This window comes from Cebus imitator, unplaced genomic scaffold (genome assembly GCF_001604975.1).
Source record: "Cebus imitator isolate Cc_AM_T3 unplaced genomic scaffold, Cebus_imitator-1.0 Scaffold20, whole genome shotgun sequence".
Classification (NCBI taxonomy): Eukaryota; Metazoa; Chordata; class Mammalia; order Primates; family Cebidae; genus Cebus; species Cebus imitator.
In genome coordinates, this window is record NW_016107335.1 from 4,988,792 (window position 1) to 5,009,934 (window position 21,143).

The 21,143-nt window shown below is 47.1% G+C and overlaps 1 protein-coding gene across 3 annotated transcripts in view; it reads right to left on the reverse strand.

Annotated features, from left to right (window-relative positions):
- The window catches only part of DPP6 (dipeptidyl peptidase like 6), a 1,123,726-nt gene that overhangs the window by 820,997 nt on the left and 281,586 nt on the right, over positions 1-21,143 (reverse strand). Inside the window, exon 1 of one of the 3 annotated variants that reach the window (XM_017519769.2) lies at positions 16,113-16,783. The exons of the other annotated variants lie outside the window; for them this stretch is intronic. Coding sequence (XP_017375258.1) covers positions 16,113-16,361 — 249 coding nt within the window. The 5' untranslated portion in view covers positions 16,362-16,783. Of the gene's footprint in view, positions 1-16,112; positions 16,784-21,143 lie in introns of those variants that run through there. 3 annotated transcript variants of the gene reach the window in all.

The following is a 21,143-nucleotide window of genomic DNA, read 5'->3' on the forward strand; positions in this document are numbered from 1 at the left end:
ATATACGAATTAGCTTCCTCAACTGTCCGTGAGAAGAACCATGGCCAGGATGCTGTGTAATCCGGAACTCCCCACCTGCCTCCCTTTCACCTGCCAAGGCAACAACGCTCTCCCTTGCCTCATTTGAGTGGAGGGTCCCCAACTTCACGAGCTGTAGAAACCACTCCAAACACACATTAGCATTCCCGAGGATCCCATAAGACATCAGGTCTCCATTTACCTGGGTTTTGGAGACTGAAGGGAGACTTCTGGAATACTGTAAACCAAAAGAGAAGTTGCCAGTGAAACTTAATAGAGACATAGGTAATTAATTAAAAGTCAGGGGTGATGTTAAAGTGAAATCTTATGAGAAACATAAGGAAAAGTAGATTCAAGATTTTTTAATTGGAGTTACAACACTGTTCGCCCCTTTGTAACTATTGTAATCAAATCCAAATCTGGGCAATTTTACACTCTGTTTCCCTAAACAGCTCCACTGACTCCACACTTTTTTCACCCTGTGTTTTGTAAGACTGTACTTGTTAAGGTGTCCTGTTAAAACAAATTCTCAAGCTGAATCACCTGTATTTGTGTTTTCTCTTCACCTAACATCGAGATACTTGATAATATTTCCAATGGCTTTTAATTGGGCCTGTTCTGACCACTTCTGAGGAATATTTACTGAGCACTATGTAATGTTATACAGTATTTCAAATTTTCAATCATAAAATGAGCTCAAAAACATACATTTTTAGCAACAGTTTTCTAGTTTAGTTCTAAGGCATCTGGCTTAGGAAAGTCTCGGTGAACAGCCTTGGGGGTGGCTTGGGTCCTCTGTTGACGTGACAGAGTCCCAGGACGGCACTGGGGTATGTGGACTTCCTCATCTGTCTGACTCAGAGCCTCTGGTTTCACACCTCCAGGTCCACGTGCCAGTGTGGTGGGGTTCTCGTGAGGGAGAGACCTCTTCTGGGTTGCAGACAGCTGCCTTCTAATTATGTTCTCACAGGGCAGGAAAGGAGCTGGAGGGCTCTCTGGGTTGGTCTGCTTTGTTTTTGAGACAGAGTCTCCCTCTGTTGCCTGTGCTGGAGTGCAGTTGCACAGTCTTGGCTCACTGCAACCTCCAACTCCCAGGCTCAAATGATCCTCCCACCTCCACCTCCCTAGTAGCTGGGATGACAGGCGCATGCCACTGTGCCTGCCTAGTTTTTGTATTTTTAGTAGAGACAGGGTTTCCCCATGTTGCCCAGGCTGGTCTTACACTCCTGGGCTCAAGCAATCCTCCCACCTCAGCCTCCCAAAGGGATGACAGGTACGAGCCACTGCACCTGGCCCTTCTATGTTCTTCTATAGGGCACAATTCCATTCATGAAGACTCCACTCTCAAGAACTAAATCACCTCCGAAATGACTTGCCTCCGCATACCATCACATTAGGGGTTAGGATTTCAGCCTACCAATGGCAGGGCACATGTAGTCCATCGCATTCTACATGTTTCCTGGAGGAGTCCTCAGCAGGGCTGGTGTTGGGGGCACCAAGCCCCACCAAGGAGCTCTTGACTGAGGGGCACTGTGGCTCCTTGGGAATCCATGTTATCCACCTTCCCGCTTGCTCATAACTGAACTACCTAATCAATCTACATGTCAGGATCACAGTTCAATTATAAATACATGCAATTACAGTAACATTATCCGTGCACACGTGACCACTGGGAGTGATGGCATTTCCTTCCGCTCCTCACTGCCTGCCCCAGGCCAGCTCTGCCCTGAGGGCACCCAGTTGCCCATCCCTGTTAGCATACACAGCTGGATCGAGTCATCACACTGCCATTGGTTTGTGGCATGTTAAGCACTGTTCTGACTGTTTTACACGAACCAACTCAACCTTCAAAATAAGCCAATGACAAAGCCAAAAGTCACCATCAAAATAAGCCGTTGACAAAGATACTACAATTGTTTGCCCTGTTTTATAAGTGAGGAAGGTGAAACCCAAACTCAGTTCTGTTCTAAGGTTAAACAACTGACAAGTCGGTATTCAGGCTCAGGGTGCTCTCCTGTCTTCCGACACGGAGGACAGCAGGAGGGCCCTTGGTTCAGCCTCAAACAATAACATGATCCTGTCTGCCGTAATCATGGTGTTAGGTGCAGGCTTGATGGAATTCCATGGCCAAGGCCTTTATAAATTATAACAAGAGCATCTCATTACACAACCCCGCTGGATATCTGCGAGCTTATTGAATAATTTGGCTGTTACTCCAATAGATCTCATTTAATACCAAAATCATCTTTTTCATTTGCAGTTATATATACAGGTAAAGTATTTTAAAAGCACAGCTGCTTTAAGGAGAATTCAGAGTTCTGTTGGTGCCGTCTCCTACTTCCTTCCTTAGGCGGCTCCCATCAGGAACGTGATGACTCTGAGAAGCACGGTTTGAAGGTCATGGCTCCCAGCCATGGCCTGGGATCTGGCTGTGATGAGCCATTAGAGTCGGTGTTCCCCAGTGTGCACCACACTGAACGGGTCTGTTCTCGCACAGGTCTTTGACTTATCCTGGCTGCCTCAGGAAAAATTTTAATAGTGCCGAATTCCACTGGCTCCCCAGATTTGCCTGTACCCCATTTCTATCTGCCTTGCTCTCTCATCTGTGGTTTCTCCCTTTAGACCCCTGCCCAAATGCTCAGTGTCCTCATTCCTCATGCACAGCCTCTCCTGACCCCAGTAAAACCTACTTTCAGGGCATCTGTCTGTTCTGAGTCACGTGGCCCACAGAGTGAGAGGATAAAGGCAGTGGCCTAGAATGACCCTGAAATCGCCCTACTGAGATCACTTTCGGCCACTGCCAGGGACTCCATGGGCCTACTGGATACATAAAGAGAGGGATGGCAGAGAATCAGCCACGTGGACTCCCCACCAGGGCTGCTTTGCCGATAGCTGGCAGCTCTGCAGATGCCCCTGGGCTCAATCGATCCTCTGGGGATAGAGAGCTGGCCCAAAACATCTGGCCAGTTTTGTGTGGGGTGGCTTTTCGTACGCACCATTGGCCCCCCTCTTTTCCCTGGACTCAGACTGGATACTAAGCTTTGGAGCTTTGACACATGAACTTGTATTCATTCATATTGCTGATGTGATGTCAGCAGAAAATGTATTTCTCTAAGTCTTTTGGTCTTAAATATTCTGAGGTACTTTGGCTAGATAAATCCAGTGGTCAGAGATCTAATCACCCACAGCTATGCATCTCCTTATCATCTGCTGTATTATCTTCATCTAATTGCATGCACTTTGGTACCATTTGACAGCTCCAGAACTGTACATGCTTATTAATGTGTCTTTAGATGAATGGCGCAGCCTGCCTGCAGGTCTCTGATTACCTGCTCAACATGCTGCCTGACACCCCCATTTGCAAACTGGAGGGTGTGGTTCACCTCTTCCAGGGTTGTTAAACAGTTCAGCACAGTCTTTTGTGGCTACAAAAGCACAGGAAACACAGATGTGTTTCCCAACACCGTCTGGCAACAGAAAACAGACATTGCAAATTGTTATTTTGCATACTTAATCTCAGTGACTTGACTCAAAGGGTTGCTGCAGCATTGATACAGCCCAAAGAGGCGAGTTCTCCGGGTCATCTTGCAGATCGGCAGCCCTAAGACAAAAATTTCAGCCCCTGTTCTAGCACCATCCTAAGAGCCAGAGAGTATTGATTGTATTATCATAGAAATGTATGCTGTAGGAAGCTAAAAAGCCTCAGGCAGTTTCAAATAGATTACAGAATCCAGGAAGACTTTTTCTGGTGAACTGTGCCTTTATGGTCTGGGAACATTAGTTTTTCTCTAATGACATTTAGTTCAAAAACACTCTTTTTTTTTTACTTCCTACCTGCCAGATTAAGAAATGATCACAGTATCATGGAAAAAGAAGCGGCGATGTTTTTCTTTCTGTTATATTGAGAATTAGGTAATGCAAATATCTAATCAAAACAACTTGTCATGTTGCTATATTTATAGGACTCTCTTCTCAAAGTCTTGCATTCTTCCTTATGAGACCTTTGTCTGCTAGTTTGTCTGATAATTACGAAAAAGTCAATAAAGTAGTCATCCATGGAAAATTTGCACGTATACTTGTTTTCGTTCAGAAAGGAAGTATAAAATATTGCAAATGCCAAATACCAAAAAATTTAAGGAGGTCCTACAGAAATGAATTCTGCCGTTTCCCTAGTAATTACTTTGTCTGCTCAGCTATGGTCCTATATTGGACAGGCAGAAGAGCTTGTCCAGAATCATGCAATAAAATCCTGATATGAGGAGAATCCGTGTGTAGACACATGTAAGCAGCCATACTGAAGGGTCAAAGTTCTAATTTCAGAACTCTTTCTACTTCAGCCAATGTTTGGAAAACAGGTTTAAGAGAATGGTGATCATTCAGACAGAAGTGATGAAAGATTTTTTAGGTAAGATTGCATTCATTCGCTCACTCATTCAACAGATAGTTATTGAGAACTTTGATGCATCAGGCTCTGTGCTAGGCACTGGGACGTGTCAGACAGCAAAACAGCCAAAGCCTTACAATAGGCTCAGCTCACCACAGGGAAGACAGAAATAAAAGGAGTCCTAATAAGTACATTATACAAAATACTAGGAGGCGGTAAGTACGATGCTGAGAGAAAAACAATGGAGGCGAGGGGGAGGAGTACCAGGAACTATCATTTTGCACAGGGGGTCAGTCGAGACGTCACTGAGAAAGTGACGTTGGAGCAAAGGCTTCCGCAGAGGGCATGAGGGAGCCAGTTGGGTGGACGCAGGGGAAGAAGGCCGAGCAGATGGGGTTGCCGCTGTGTGAGAGCCTGCCATACCTGGTGTGACCAGGGGACAGTGAGGCAACCCTGGGCTCAAACAGAGTAGGGGCAGGTGCGGTCAGGCAGATGGGGGGTGGATCACGTCGTGCCTTCACATCCTTACAGGAACTGTGGCTTTTGCTCTGAAACAAGGGACCCCTGCATGGTTCACAACCTGGGGAGTGACAAGAGGCAGATCCTGACAGTGGCAAGGGCTCCCTAAAAAGTGAAGGCCCTAGCCTGGGCTCTGTGGTGAAATCTCATCTCTACTAAAAGTACAAAAAATAGCCCAGCAGGGAGGTGTGTGCCTGTAGCCCCAGCTACCTGGGAGGCTTAGGTGGGAGGGTCACCTGAGCCTGGGAAGTTGAGGCTGCAGGGAGCTGAGATCATGCCATTGCACTCCAGCCTGGGCCACCTTGTCCAAACAAAGAAAAAAACCAAATGTCTCAAGTAAGATTAGAACCCAAGGTAATGACTGGGACTGCAACAGGTTTGGCTGGGTTTGGGCGAGAGGAAGGCAGCTCGTGGCCAACGATGGGGCAAGCTTTTCTGGGTGTCCTGTTGAAGTGGGAACATGACCCTCAGAAGTGGGATAGATACCGGGGTGGTGGACACACAGGACCAGAAATGACCACTCAACGTCCTCCCCTGCTTTGGAGACACTGGGATTAGCCCAGGTGCAGGCTGTATGAACAGGACTACATTTTCCCCACAGTTGGGGTAAAATAAGGAGCAGGTGGACCAGAGGCAGCAGGATTAAAAAGATCATGCAGCAGCCGGTGCGGAAGAAACGTTAGGATTCTGCTCAGGTGCTCTCTTGTACCTGCGGAAAAAGCAGCCTTGCCGATTGATATGATCTCACTGGAGCCTGAGGACAATGAGGAAGCGTATTGATGATTTCGTATTCAGCAAGGCCAGCCGCCCAACAAGGAGCCCGGCGGCCCCTGCCCATCACAGCAGCTCCTGTTTCCATAGAAACAATGCCCCCTCTCCTTTTGACAGATAACCAGATGTAGGGAAATTTAGGGGCTGAATTTCCTATCTATTCAGAAGAACTAAAATCCTGGAAAGAAGGAAGAGAAATCCGTGACACCCTTTCCACATACAAAATGGAGATTCAGTTGCGACCATCAGAACACTGATTGGGGGAGAAAGTACTACCTGCTAAAGCTGTGTGTTTCCGCTAATGTTTCCCACTATGTAGATGATGACATGTAACCTTCAGTTTCTAAATTGGAAACAACCTTGTCGTGAATCCACATAAAATGGAAGAGCACAGCCTGTGCCACGGGTTAAGGTACATAGTTGTTTTATTTTCCACACTGGGATGTTCAACCCTGGAAAGCCTCCCTGTGGGATCCTTGACTTCTCTGCCTTGCAGGGTCTCTAGGCCAAGGCCCAGAAGCCTCATTTCTGACCCTTAGAAACCCTCAGAAACATTCCAGAGGTGCATCGTTTGCTTTCATTGTCACTATCTAGTACTCTGCCTATACCGTCCTTCTGCTGCCGACCCTTCCTGCACCCTCATCCCAAACCCCACACACCCTGTGAATGCATGCACCTGCCTTCTGGGGAACCAGCACCTTCTTGTTCTGTTCCCTCCCACCCAACAAGACATGCTCCCTAAAGAAAGGGGCTCCTGAGAGCCACACTCTCCAAGGTCAGTTGCCTTCCTGCGGCCAACTTCCATTTCAGCCTCTTTGGGAACAGAAACGCTTTAAGTGAGATACAGGAAGGAAGAAGGCACTCCCCACAGAAATTGGGAGACCACTGATCTTGCCTGTAGAGGAGAATGCACCTGGGCCCAGAAAGGAATGGAGACTCATCTACATTAATATTAACCTACGCAGCAGTCGGCACAGGCTAGGTTCTCCTGTACTGATACAATTTCAGCGATTTATGAGCCAAAGTTTCTATCTCGCTTCTGCAGCTGCGGCTCCCTGGAATATTGCTGGTTTCCATGACAGTCAGAAATCACACGCTGGCTTTTAAAGCCTGCACTTCGAAGGGCTACTCTCACTTCCACTCCCATCTCATCAGCCAAAAGGAATTGCACAGCTACACCTGTGTGAGGGGGCGGAGGAACACCAGCACACCCCCCAGGTGCCACAGACCTGGAGATGTTTGCAGAGCCACATTCACAACCCCCACACCCACCCAGGTGAGAAGCCAGTCCTCTCCAAACACTTAGCTGGAGTTCAGGCTTGGAAAAGTCTGAACCAAACTGGATTCGCTGCTGTTTCTGCATTTGCAGCCCTCTAGCATCTCCCCCTTCCCCAACCCTCCACCTAACAGTTATCCTCAGAAGAGTCTAAGCTGAGCCTGCTTCCCGGGAGGGGATGCTCTAGCTGGCAGTGTGCGCTTAGTGTGAGGAAGCATGGGCAGGTGCCCTAGCAGAGGGATACCCTGGATTCAGCGATTCCCTGAGGCACATTTTACTCAAACCTGCCAATGGAGGGTGTGCTTTGCAAATTGGAAAGGATACAATGAGTAGGAGGAAGAACCTAGCAGCTCACCTGGGCAAGTAGCTAGGTGCTATTTAACCTAAGCCAGGTGGCTAGAAAACCACCTGCATTCCCTTCGTGAATGTTCCTGGGAAGGCTGGTCAGGGTGCTGAGGGGGCTCTGGTCCTTTGGCAGCAGGAGGACAAGGAGAAGGGAGGACACAGGACTGCGTGACGTTGTCTGCTTCAGGCAGGAGGATGCCGCTGTCCTTGCTCAGAAGCCATGGGAAAATGAGTGTCCACGAGCAGGAGCTACAGGGAGGCCTCCAGTACTTGTCATCCGAGCTGCTCATGTCGGGGACGGGCTGCCCCAGGGGCTGTAAATACCCAACAACTCTAAAAATCTTCAAATGTAGAAAATAACTTCACCTCTCAAGGCTTTTATGGAAATGTCTCATTTTTAGGTTTTTAACGGTTAACAATTATTAGACGGACTTTTGCATGAAGCATTTCCAGAGTTTGAATACAGTTTAGAGAGTTGAGCGTCATGAACAAAATGGTTAGGGAGATGGAGGTCAGAGACTTTTGCTAGCACTCCTCCACCTTCAATTCCTCGCTCTCTCCATGCTCCCAGTGTATCTCATCCATGCTCTCCTTTTGGCTGATGTCATTTCAAATATAGCATGTGTATCACACATATCGTTACATGTAATTAGATCAATATCTGATGGATAATCTAACAAAGATCCCATTGTTGCACAAAAACTTCAATCCCAATGGTTCTGCCTTTACACAAAATCTCCGGACAAGAGTGAACAACTGGAGAGGGAACAGATTCTTTGGTTTTCTCATTTCCAGGGTGGGAAGATACCTATATCCCCATTCCATCTTTTTTAATGTCATAACACAGGCATTGTTAAATTTGACCCCAAATTATCTAAAAGCTGATGCCAAAACGAAACCTAAACACTATAGACAATTAAAAATTGGATTTTACAATGACTTTGATGACTGGAAAATCCTTAAGTTTCCTTAGAATTGTGTGTGTGTGTGTGCGCGTGTGTGTGTGCGTGTGTGTGTGTGTGAGTGTGTGTGTGTGTGTGTGTGATTTTTATTGGGCATATTGCTAGGGTGATTTCATTACATTCTAAATGTCTTCAAGTTGTTTACCTACAAGTGCAGGGCTGAATGAAAGTAAAGTAGTAAAATTGGCTTTTTGCTTTTAAAGATCAAGGCTGTTTCAGGACCTGAGAACAAATTACTTGAACCTGTAGGACCCTCTGTCTTTCCTCCATTTCTGCAGGGATTCTTACATCTCTGGTTTGTGTTCCTCTTTAGCTCCCCTCCCCCAATGCCTGCTATCAACACATGTTCTCCACCGTAGACTCACATACCCCAACTCTGGGAAGCAGGATATTCCTCAATGTCCTGCCACCACCAGAAATTCTACCATCTGGACCTCATGGGCCTGTGTGCCTCTGATCTTCCTAGAAAATGTGTGTGTGTGTGTAGGTGCATATATGTATATGTATAAACACATATATATATACATACTTACACACACATCTCATTTTATATATATATGTATGTATATGTGTCAACCAGGGGGCAAAACTAAGCACATATTGTGCTTCAAATGGATGTAAATGTTGCTGGAAAACAAAGGAAGTAATATATAAAGGGAAAAAAAAGTAAAACTATTGAGGAAACCAAGTCAGGGCAAAATCTGATGCTATTCTGGCAAAATTATGGGTTTATTTTTCTGCTTCAGCAATTAGCACACCCATTTAGAACCAAAATATTTTAGACTGTTACATTTTAAAGCGTTCGTACATTTTTAAACTCAGTGACATAATTCCCCAACTCAATTACAATAAAGTGAAATATGCTAAAAAGAACACAGGTGTGAGGAGAGAAGCTGAAGTTTTCTGAGGTCCAAAAAAGGTTGCAAATGATCTCCTTACAACCATTCACATAATTTCCTATAGTCTTCTTGTTTATAAAATTAGATGTCAATTTAAAAATTTTTCAATTTCAGATAATTGCATAATATTAGATCATTTTAGAGACAGATGTTCCAGCAGTTGTTCATGAGAAAGGCTGATTTTTTTTTACATGTGTGTAAAATCAAACAAATGTGCTTGAAATGGAAGCAAAATCATAACTGGGCACATGTGCCCTTAACACTGGATTTATTAAACAATTTAATTTTAAGAAGATTATAGTGACTATTATTCTTATAGGCAGTGCTCTATGAAAGGGATCAATATTGTATATTGCAGAGAAGCATTTCTCATGTGCTTGATTAATGCATTGTTATCGTTAGAGTAATTAAAAGGAACAGGGTTATATACAATCAGCATGTATATCTCACTTAGCAAGTCCTGCCGGTTGCTTGCAAAAATTAAACTCACTAATCATTCTGACCCTAAAGAAGAAAAAGTTTTGGGTAAGAAATACGTAAGCTCTATTTTATGAAGGAAATGACTTCCGAAAGCCAACATCTAGAAAAATTCCTGTCTACCTAGTGACACTAGAATATGAATTTTATGTGGGAAAATGTGTTGATTCCACTGTCAAAAATATAGATTAATATGATGCTATTTTAATGCTCTAGCTCTCATTAAATCTACAGGTAACATATACAAGTAAATGATGGAAAAGTGCATTGGTGGCAATGAAAAGAGGCATGCCATGGAAAACAGACTTGCATGCTCCCTGGAAATCCTGTGCTCCTAACACAGAACTCAAATCCCCTGGGAAGATATACTGTTGCTTTTTCACAAACATACTTTTTTGTCTGGCTCCAGAGAGCAAAGGCTTGTAAACATATTGAAATGTGTTTGCTCTAATTCACAAGTGACAACTGATCCATCCAAATGAAAAGAAATCAGCCTTACCCTTACTAATATTTCGGCCTAAAAGCCTAGCTCTAGGTTATGGTTTTCCTCCCTAGCCAAGGTAACTGTGAAGGTGAAATGAGACACACATGGCAGCGCTTTGAGAATCACCAGGTGCAATGCAGAGGTAAGGTATTTCTGATGCTATATTTGGCTGCAGCCATCACTCAGCCAGCACAGCCTGTTTCTGTCGGTCAATATGTTACTCGTAACAGAGACCGTTTCCTCATTACGACTGCATTTTCTGGGCAGGAGCAGTAATCAGAATTTTGTGTAATTCTGTTACAGATACATTACAATTTCACCAAATTTTTTATTTAGATGGAATTATATTTAAAATGTTAGCCGATTATTCACGTTACCAAAGCTTTCACTGTGAGGCTGTTTTGGGCAATAAACACTTTCTATGTGTTCACTATATTCTGAAGCACAAACATTAAACTTCTCAGGAAGACAGCAGCTGTATCCAGCAGGGTGCTATTATGCAGCATGAGTGGACCACAAGGGAACTTCAAAGCTCATCTAGTGAAATACTTAATGTTACAAGAAAGAAACCGAGACATTAGGAGAATGCAACTTAACTTATGCATGCTTACCAACATTGGGTGCCATGCAAAGACGTGGAAGAAACAGAAATACAAGTGGCAGGAATAAGGGGATTCGGCTGGAAAGTTACTTGCAATAAGCAGATATAAAAAAGGGGATATGATCAATAAAGTCAGGGAGGTATTCTGTGTGAATATCTTGTCAACACCACAAACACAATCTTTTAGCTGCTGGGCCTCTGGTACAAAAGCTTGGAAGAGAGATCAAGATGGAGATCCCCAGGGTCCTAGCAATCCCAGAATCCTCCAATTCTGCAAAACAGAAAAGCAACTTACCTCAGGAGAAATGCTGGATGTACATCAGGGCAGCAAAGCTATTTTAACCATCTTCTAATGTAGACACTACAGAATGTGTTTGACTCTTTTTATAAGGGCAGACCATTTACCTTCAGAAGAAAGCCAGAAAGGTAAGACATAAAATACAGTAGACCAAACCTTAGGAAGGTAGCAGGTTCCTTGGCCTTCCTACATAAGGGACAGGAGAAAAAAGTGATGCACCAAAGAACTCAAAGCCTGAGTTCATGTAACACTGAGAAAAACACAAGATACAAAAGTGGGACAAGCAGGTGGCACTTGTCAAGAGCAAGAGCTGGAACAACATCAAGACTAAGGAGGGATCACACAGGTCATCATATCAGGTAACTAAGAGGACATCACTGACATTCTGTGTACAGTTTCCATAGTGAAGACGGTACAGAATGGATGTTTGCATCCAAGCAAGGTGAGAAAAAGAGGATTGTTAACAAGGAAGTAGAATCAGCAGTAGACTCCTTGCTTGAGAAGTTGGATAATAAAATCAGAAAGAAAAACAGGACAGTAAGCCAGAGCTGGTGGTAGAGGCCAATGAAGGCAATCTTTTTTTCTACCTGCAAGTAAAGAAGAAGGAAATGAAGGAGGAGAGATGAAGAGGTAACATTATTAGCAAGAGCAGCAGCATGTATTCACTGAGCACTTCTCAGGACCTGGCCTCATGGCACCCACTTTGTAGGTGCCCCTGGGATGAGGAAAGGGCAACATTGCAACTCTCTATGCCCCTGCAACATCCCATGGCTATTCTGTAGGTGAGCACACTAAGCATTGGTCCTATCAGTGATGAGAGCGATGGGATCAAGTAGAGAGTTGAAAGATTCAGCCTTTTTCTCATTTATCAGGAAAATCATGTGAAGTTAAAAATTTTTTAATTATAGTTGAAACAGAAGAAAAGAAATAGAGTATATAAATGTATTTGTGGGGGCAAGAGAGTTAAGAAATCATAAAGTTGACAGATCCCAAGGACACATTAATAGAATGCTGACGTTATACCAATGAAATCCAAGGTGGAGGAAAAAAGATGGGTTGGTTGCCAAAGACATACAGAATGACGAAATTGGACCTTCCAAGGCTGGTGAACATCATGGGCAGTGATTTGTCAGTCTATCCCAGTTTTAACCACATTGCTGTTTTAAAATCCTGTTGTCATCACATTTGTATCGTTAGGAAGCCATGAGTCACCAAAAATGAACAGGAGCACACCGTTTAACCTTAACAAAATGACTGCTTGGATGATATAGAAGACCCCCAAAACCCTTTTCAAAAACTAAAAAGAAATGTTCAAGCAAGAGCATGACAAAGTTCAGCATTTTAAAATTAGCCACAGTTAATCCAAATCAAAGTTACTAAATTCCACTAAACGTCACTTCCAGCAACAATTCCTTTAAGAGTCAACTTATTTTTAAACCTACACAATGAATTTTAAATCAGAACGGCTATTGATTCCTCAGAGGAGTTGCCCAAGTAACTGACTTTATAATTAAATAAATCTAAAATTTACAAGGAAATGGATAGAAAAGACGCTCTGGTTTTATTTCGATTTCCAGGTCAGACTTTGCATGTTAGTACTGACACACCCAAAACAGGTTCCCTGCGGAGCTACACAGGTGGGAAGTCCCTTGGTTGCCTGTATCGTTTGTGCATTTAGACCATGCATTGTTAGTCCATTCTCAGCCATTCTATCTCTGCATTTTATTTTTCTGTGTAGATCTAGTTAGGCCTTACCTGTGTTATCCTTGTTAGAGACTACCAGAAATTGTATTTGGGGTGTGGCTGGGTAATTGCCCATCCTTGTCACACTCAGGCACGTAGGTGTACACACATGCACAGAAGCAAAGAACTATATTTTATTTCTCAATTTCTACACAGAAGGACAAGAGGTATAAAGTCCTAAGGATTGTAAAGGTATGCTGCTTACCATCATCTTAGCGACCACGGCAGGGAAGCTGTTTCTGCACCTTGGAACAGTTTTCCCTGACAACCCAGAAAACAACAATAAAGCCACCAGCCTTGGGATCAGGACTGCAAAAAGTGATGGAGATTTCTCTGGCACTAAACCACGAGAAGATTTCAGCACCTTTGACAGCTCCCACCGAAGCAGCAGCAATCCCAAATGCGTGCAGGTGTGGAAAACAAAAGCTAGGGTTTGTCTTGGGGTGTCAACAGTCGCACCACACGCAGTAAAATGCAATGTGGCCTGGGCGCGGTGGCTCACATCTGAAATCCTAGCGCTTTGGGAGGCCGAAGCGGGCGGATCACAAGGTCAGGAGATCGAGACCAACCTGGCAAGCATGGTGAAACTCGGCCTCTACTAAAAATACAAAAAATTAGCAGGGCGTTGGCACACGCCTGTAACCCCAGCTACTCGGGAGGCCGAGGCAGGAGAACTGTTTGAACCTGGGAGGCGGAGGTAAGTTACAGTGAGCCCAGATATAGCCACTGCACTCCAGCCTGGGCGACAGAGTAAGACTCCATCGCAAAAAAAAAAAAAAAAAAAAAAAAAAAAAAAAAAAAAAGGCAATGTGTTTCTAATTTATTGCATATCTTCAGCTTTAAACTTGGGTAGCAAAATGATTGCTCAAGAGTCTTCAGTCTTGACAAGTATCTGTATCTAAAAAGCAGTTTTTGTACCTGGTGTCTTTTTTTTTTTTTTTTAAATATACCTAAGCAAATTGAAGGTTTTGTTCCTGGAGGAAAAGTGGTTTGATATGTTGATATGTTCATCTATCTTTTAGTAAATTTGGGGGCATAATTTTTCCAATTCTGAGTAACTTTTCTAAGAAGAGTGCATAAAAGTTTTTTTTTTTTTTTAAAGCATGCAGCATTCTGCCTGTGTGGTGGGTTTAATTATACATTGTAAACTTAAAGGACATATGTGCAATGCATTTTGCAGATGTGTGCCAGATATATATGTACAGATAATGGGCATGTTGTATATATGTGTACATATACTCTGAGTACACTATATAAACACACAATACACGCCCACCTGCACACACACATGCACACATGGTGTATTTTCCAGAGGGAAAAAAAAAGCATGATATTGGGACTTACATCTAAGTTAGAGACGCTGTTTAGAGCCCCATCAAAAAAAAAAAAAAAAGGACGTTATATCCTTGATTTGTTTCTCAGGACACCTGTGTTTGTCTGAGATTCATTTCTAGACAAATGACACCATGAAAAGAAGGACATGTATCTCCAAGTTAAGAATGTTTTTAAAAGATGGAGATCATCTGAAATAAAATTCAGAGCTCTTGCCTTTCCTTTCTCCTAGCGACACCTAGAGCCTGTTGAGAAAAAAACTGTACATTGTTCTCATTCCCCACAATTCAACAATTTTAAGTCAGATTTAAGGCAAAAAGTACATCTTTTTGTTTGCATTGCAGCTTAACTGTCTTCCCCAAGACTCTCAGTAGTTTAATCCTCCAGAACTCTTCACCCTCCTCCAATTAAACCATTCGTCAGAGACTTGTAGTTCCTTAAACAGGATGACGAAAGAATCTGTCCATTTCCCTCAGGACTTGGCCCATCAACGTGAGGGACATGTCTTGGAGATCTCCCTGTTCAATCAGGGGACTCTGGAAATGATGCAGGAGAAAATCAGAAAACCTCATGCAAGATCTGATGCAGGGCTCTAGGGGGGTGTGTACCTGTGTGTGCAAACCACATCTCCCACAAAATTTTGTAATCTCCATTAAAGTTTCCACATCCTTCATTCATAAAATAAAAACTTCCAGTAACAACAGCAAAACCTCACTGATTTCATAATATCTGGCAATTTGGAATTGTCCCTGGGAAATCACCCAATGCCTCGTTCCGCTCTCCTGCCCCCGCCCCCACGCATACACAACTTTTGCACTAAAGAAATACCAAACAGGGAAATAGTGTGGCTCACAGGTGATGACCAAAACCTCCTGCTCACTGCAGGGCACTGGTTATATCAGGGTAGACTAAGTGAGAGGCCGGTGTGGGAACCCTGGGACGGCAGGGCCTTGCTTAAAAGGCGCAGGTGTGAAACAGCCTGGTTGTGTGTGTCTAAGAGCTGTACCAGCCAAGACAGACCTGCCTGTCGAGAGCCTGTCAGGGATTTTCCTCTTTTCCCTGGGAAGAGAGGCCTCAAAGAACAAACACAGTTTCCTTCCTTCTAAGTCCCAGCAGCCCTCTGCCTCCCTGAAAGGGATCCACAGGAGGTGGTTAAACTCATCCATCTAAGGTCCCGCTCCTGCCCCGAATGAGTCATTTGTTACTAGGGCGATATGCAAATCCAACCTTTGAAACCCGGGCTTCCACCCCAAGAAGAGTAGGAAATGTGCTGTTGGAGAAGTTTTCAGGGAACAGCGTCTAAGGCAGAGGTGCTAGTCCAAGCCTGGGAGGGGAGACAGACACAGTGACGTCTCTCAGCAGAAGAGCTGGGCCCTGGGACAGAGGGTTGGAGTTCAGATGCCAGTACTTTGGTATTTTTTTTCCGGAAAGGATAATCACCACCACCACCGCTGGGGGGGAAAAGTGTCTGGGAGAAGTAAGAAGAGGAACGAGAGGCATTGAGACAAGGGACAGAATGGGGAGGCGAGGAGGGGCACGATGGAGATTCCAGACACAGGTGGGAGGGAGAGAAGGCGCCTGAGACTCTGTTCCCGGAGCACGAAATAAATAAAAAAAAAAATAAACCAACTCGTAAGCCCAGGCCGATCGAATTCTCTCCTCAGGAGCCATAGCAGCATGCCATTAAAAACAGACATCCACGCATCCAGGGAACGCACGGCGAATTCCAGATCCCAGCAGGCGCAGCACCCAAACCCTGCTCCCTCCAGCCACCAATTCTCGGCCGCCGCGGCTACAGACACAGACCCGCGCCCTCCCGGATGGACAGTGGCGTTGACCGCGATCTGGCGCCAGGGAGCGTGTCTGGGGGTGCCCGGGGAGTCGTGGGGGAGGGGGAGGGCGCCCGCTCCTACCCCCCAGATGCCCCTTGGCCAACCCGTCTCGCAGCCGCACGCTCGGCCCGGAGCCCCCGCCGCCGCCCCCCGCCCCCAAGAAGCTCTTACGTCCTCCTCGTCACCATCGCTCCGCGCCTGGTACTGGAACCGGGGCCGGCCACCCGAGCCGCCGCCGCCGCCGCCGCCGCCGCGCTCCCGGGGCGCCGCCGCCTGCGCCCGCGGGCCGAGGGGCTTGGCCCCCGCGCCACCGTCCTCCTCGGGTCCCTGGCCGCCCAGGAGGTGACTGGCCTCCGGGGGCGCGGGGAAGGACCGCGAGGTGTTGATCTTGCCGGTGAACCTCTGGTACAGCGAAGCCATCGGGCACCGCGCGCTCCTGCTGGCTGTCTTTGGGGCTTTTGAATATTTTGCTCTCTCTCTCTCTAGGGTTCCCGCTCCCACCCCGCTCCAGAACAAAAAAAAAAAAAAAAGGCGGTGGGGAGGCAGCAGCAGCAGCAGCAAGGCAAGCCCGGCGCCGGCGGCCGCTCCTCCCGCGCGCCACTCGCGAGTCTCCGCTGGCGACTCTGCCGGGCTCAGCCTCCTCCGCCCCCTCCCCGGCGGCTGGCGAAGCCGGGGTCTGACTGTGCTTTCTCTCGTTCCTGTTTTGATTTTTTTTCCCCCAACTCCTTGCCAAGGCCACGTACGGCCTAATCAAAGAGATGGAAGGAAGGAAAAATCCAAAAACATAAAGCGAGGGAAATGCCTAGGCCCCAGAATTTGGCACCACCTAGAGACCGGCACACATTCCGAGAGCGCTCGCCGCTCCCCGCCCCCAGGCCCCGCGCGCAGCTCCTCCCCTACCCGTGCCCCTCCGCCCCCTCCGCCCCCTCCCCACCGGCTTCCTCCCAGCGCCCGGGGCCGGCGTCCGCAGGGACGACAGGGACTGGCAGCCCGGAGGGGGCCGGGGGACGCACAAAAGCGGACGAGGGCGGGGGTGCATGAAGAGGATGCAGGGGCGGGGACCGTGCGGGGGCGAGGACTGGAGGAGCCGGGGGAGCTCCGGGTGCCCGGGCCCCGCGGAAGGTCGTGCCCCGAAGCCCGCGAGCGGACGGCGAGAGGGAACACGGAGGTCGAGGCGGACAAGCCGGGGGGCGACTGAAGGTGGGGCCGGCCCCGGGGCGCCCCAGCCACGCGCGCTACAGCGCCGGGCTCCCTCCGATGGCTCCCCGGGCCCCCAGCTCCTCTTGCCTAACTTGAAGCAACAACAGAGACCCCGAGGCCTTGGGGTGCGAATGGGGCGAGGGAGAGCCGCGAGGAGGGCGCAGGGTGGTAGGGCGACGCTGGCGCGGAGGCCGCCCTCCCTCCACAGCCTGGCTCCCTCCGAAACCGCCCAGTCCCTGCGCCCCCCTCTCCGGGGGAGGGCAGGAGAGGTCGCGGGGCGGTGGCGGAGGCCCAGAGGCCGGGGCGCCCCTCGGGGGCGCTGCTCCCAGCAGCCAGCCGGGCCGTGACCGCGACTCCTTCCTCATTATGAACGCGGGTGGAGGCTCGGCTCTCGGGCTGCCCGCAACTTTTCCAAAGCCTGCGCAGCCCGCCAGCCGAGAGCGAGGGAGGGCTACGTGGCTCCGCTCGCCGTGCGCTCGGGCTCCCCGCCCGCCCCGCCGCAGGAAGGCGCGCTTCAGCGCCCCGATGTGGACACCCGCGCCAGCCGGCTCCGCGCCTCCGAGGCCCCAGGCCCGGCCTCCCGCTCCCTCTCCTGCTCCCACCGGTCCTCCTCGCTGTCCTTCTGGAGTTGCCGGGCGCGCGTCCCTCTCGTCTCCCCCCCACGTCCTCCTAGCGCGCCCTTTCCCGCTTCCGTTTGCGGCCCTTCGCGGCCGGGAGGGACCTATCCCATCCAGAGCGCGAACCGGGACCGGGAACCCCCAACTCCAGAGGGGGGACCCGTGAGACCCCACCCCCGCCCACTCCGCCGCCCCCTTCCACAACGAGGCAGGGCATTGGCTTCATCTCCCAAGACTGCGTGGGGCTCCCTGCTCCTCCCGGGTTTCCACGCCTGTTTCCACTTAGGGTTTCAAAGTAACAGCCTAGGCCGCCACGCACAAGGCCGACTGCAGGCTCGCCCCCAGCCAGTCCTGGCACCGCAGCAGCCCAGGGAGTGGCACGCCTGGGCCGGAAACTGCCTGCTCCTTCTGTTTCCCTAACTGCGGGGGAGAAACAGGTTGCCGGGAACAAGTCTCCTGTGAAGAGACCTCCTTCAGTCCCTTCCACCTGCCTCCCTTCCCCAAACTCTCAATCCAGGGTGTAGTTTTCAGCTTTAACGAAAATTTGTACCACACTCTTCTATTTACTCCACAGTAGTTTCTCTTTACTATGAAGAAACATCAGCTTAAAAAACACTTTTCTTTTCTAACAGCAAATACAAAACCAAGTAAAACCAGGATTCCAACAGCTAAGCAAGACTTGCTGCACGGGAGAGGCCACCGAGCGGGTCTGGGGTGGGGAGAACTTCAGCTGCTTCATTAGACTTTGAAGACAGAGGCAGCAGAGCCATAAAACTAAACTTTAAAAGTCATCACAATTAGATAGATAGAAAACCTTGCTCTCATCCTCCTCCTCAGCCCCAGCTGCGCTTTTGATGGGAGGAAGCTGCCTCTCCTCACATGGACATGAAAGAAAGCTCATGCTGTTCACTGAAGCATCAGGATCCTGACATTTCATTAAATATAAATGCAGTTAGGGTCCCACTTATGCAATATACGCACGCTATGTATGAAATATGCATACATATTTTTACACAAACTAAAAGCATGTCGTACTAACATAGTGTATACAAAATACAATAATTAGAATAGTTGATCATATATAATACTTCATAGATGTGTGCATATTAATCATAGATCAATACTATTGTGGGATAAGGCATATGTGCCACTTTTAAAAATTATATTCCCAAGGTATTGTAGGTATTAAAATTATAATTTAGCCAAAGTTTAAAATCTCTAAGAAAATATGATAAGAGATTTCTACTGAAAATTATAAAATGAAATCACTTTAAAACTCATAAGCAACAAGGGAAATGGTTGAAGTGAAAATTTGTGCTGGGAAGCAAATCTAACAATGAAGCAGGAGAAATGGAGGGCAGGGGAGGTGGGCAGGAAGGAGCGCGACTCTGAAAGATGCAGGTGTGAAAGGAGACAGGATGGATGCCGGGGAGGACTGAAAAAAACATGGATGAACACGAGGATGTTCCTCAAGGACGATCCAGATGGAGCGCCCTTTACCCAACTTGAAAAGAGCTTGGCTACACTCTCGCAACTTGCACACTGAATGCCATGCTCCTGGGGACATTTTAAAGAAGGTTCTATACCTCGTGCATGTGTGCATTCTTGTCTATTCATTCACACATCCTAATTTGTCTTAAGCGCTGATACACACATTGAAGTTGAGGGTGTCAGGACTCTGTGGTCCCATACATAAAAGAGTAAAGTGGGCTGGGCGCAGTGGCTCACGCTTGTAATCCCAGCACTTTAGAGGATCAAGGTGGGCAGATCACAAGGTCAAGAGTTCAAGACCAGCCTGGCCAATATGGTGAAACCCCGTCTCTACTGAAAATACGGAAATTAGCCAGCAGTGTTGGTGCACGCCCCTAGCCCCAGCTACATGGAACGCTGAAGCAGAAGAATCGCTTGAACATGGGAGGCAGAGGTTGCAGTGAGCAGAGATGAACAGCCTTTCTCTAAAATCAGTAAAGTTAAGCTTCAATCTCCCAAAAGCACATTTCCCTGGTTTTTAGCCCTACCATTGCGTAACTGCTTGGATTTTACACACAGTTCAAAACAAATACAACTAATTACACCAACGTCATGTACGCAAACACAGTGGTTGATCAACACAAGTGTTAAGGTTTCTTGCCAGGTGAGCTCTACAAGCTTTGATCCTACTCAATGGCTGGTGCCAACCTCACCCCATGTTTTTTCTCTGTGGCCTCTTGGAGGGTCGCCCACAACCTTCCCACCTTCCTCTAGAATTCTCCCTTAGTTCTTTCACCTGCATTTCTACATTTAACCGTAATCTACTCCTCCTTTTCTCCCACTTTCTAACTGTCCTTCCATCGCGTCCCTTCGCTGGATCAGTATCTGTAGGCTATATGTATAATATATATTATTTTCTCTCAAAATTCCTTACTGCCCTCTGAACATATATCAGATCTTCCCCAGCCCTACCAACATTGCCTCAGAAATTATCCACATGATTACTTCTCACCATAGAGGAGGCACAGACTCCTGCCATTTCCCATTTTCTCGTGACACAATGAGAGTTTCCACAGTACTTCCCAAGGCTCTTAGGTTTTTTGGAGCATGAGGTTCAGAAGACACTCTGCTGTTTCTGTTTGTCCTTGGTGACCATTTGACCATAATCATGTTGTTCTCTGAAACATCTTAGTTCATAGATCAAGCTTTATTAGATTAAAAGAGATATGACTTCTGCTCCAAAATGACCCTAGAGTGCCTTGCGCTTTTCAAGCCACACACTTCTCAGGGTCTGGTCAATTAAGTTAAATATGCTTCCCTTCAAGGTTAGAGTGACAGGAATGAGTCTCTGCACTTTCATGCTTTAATTTTTTAACTAGCAGAGGTGATGGCTGCATCCTGGAAGAAGAGAAAGCTTGTGTCTGTTCTCTCTGGTGACCACTGGCAAGCCTTGTGAAGGACCACGTCCTGCTTGCAGTATGGTCAACCTTAGAACTGAGTGTGAACCCCAGGGAGCACCGGGCTCAGACTGTCTCCAGGGGGCATTGGCATCAGGTCACCCAGAGGCATTCTCAGGGTTTGACTCCAAAGCAACATTGAACCCAAAATGGATAAAGATAGGGCCAGTCAAATGCAAGTTCTGTTCTGGACAGCAGCAAAACGGAGCCAGAACCACCTCATCAAATCCCACCACATAAATTAGAACTCTCCTGCAGGCTCGTAGAAACAGTTACAGAAAATTGAAAACTTGACTTCACTAAAAATTATGGCAGTTACAAATAAAGGAAGGAGACACAGTGCATTTCTAAAATGTGCATCTGGAGTAAGATTTAGGGAGGATTGAGTGTGAGCACAACTTAATTCACCCGTGAAAGAGATGGCTTGTCTGCCAGAAATGGCAAAACAAAGTAAAAAA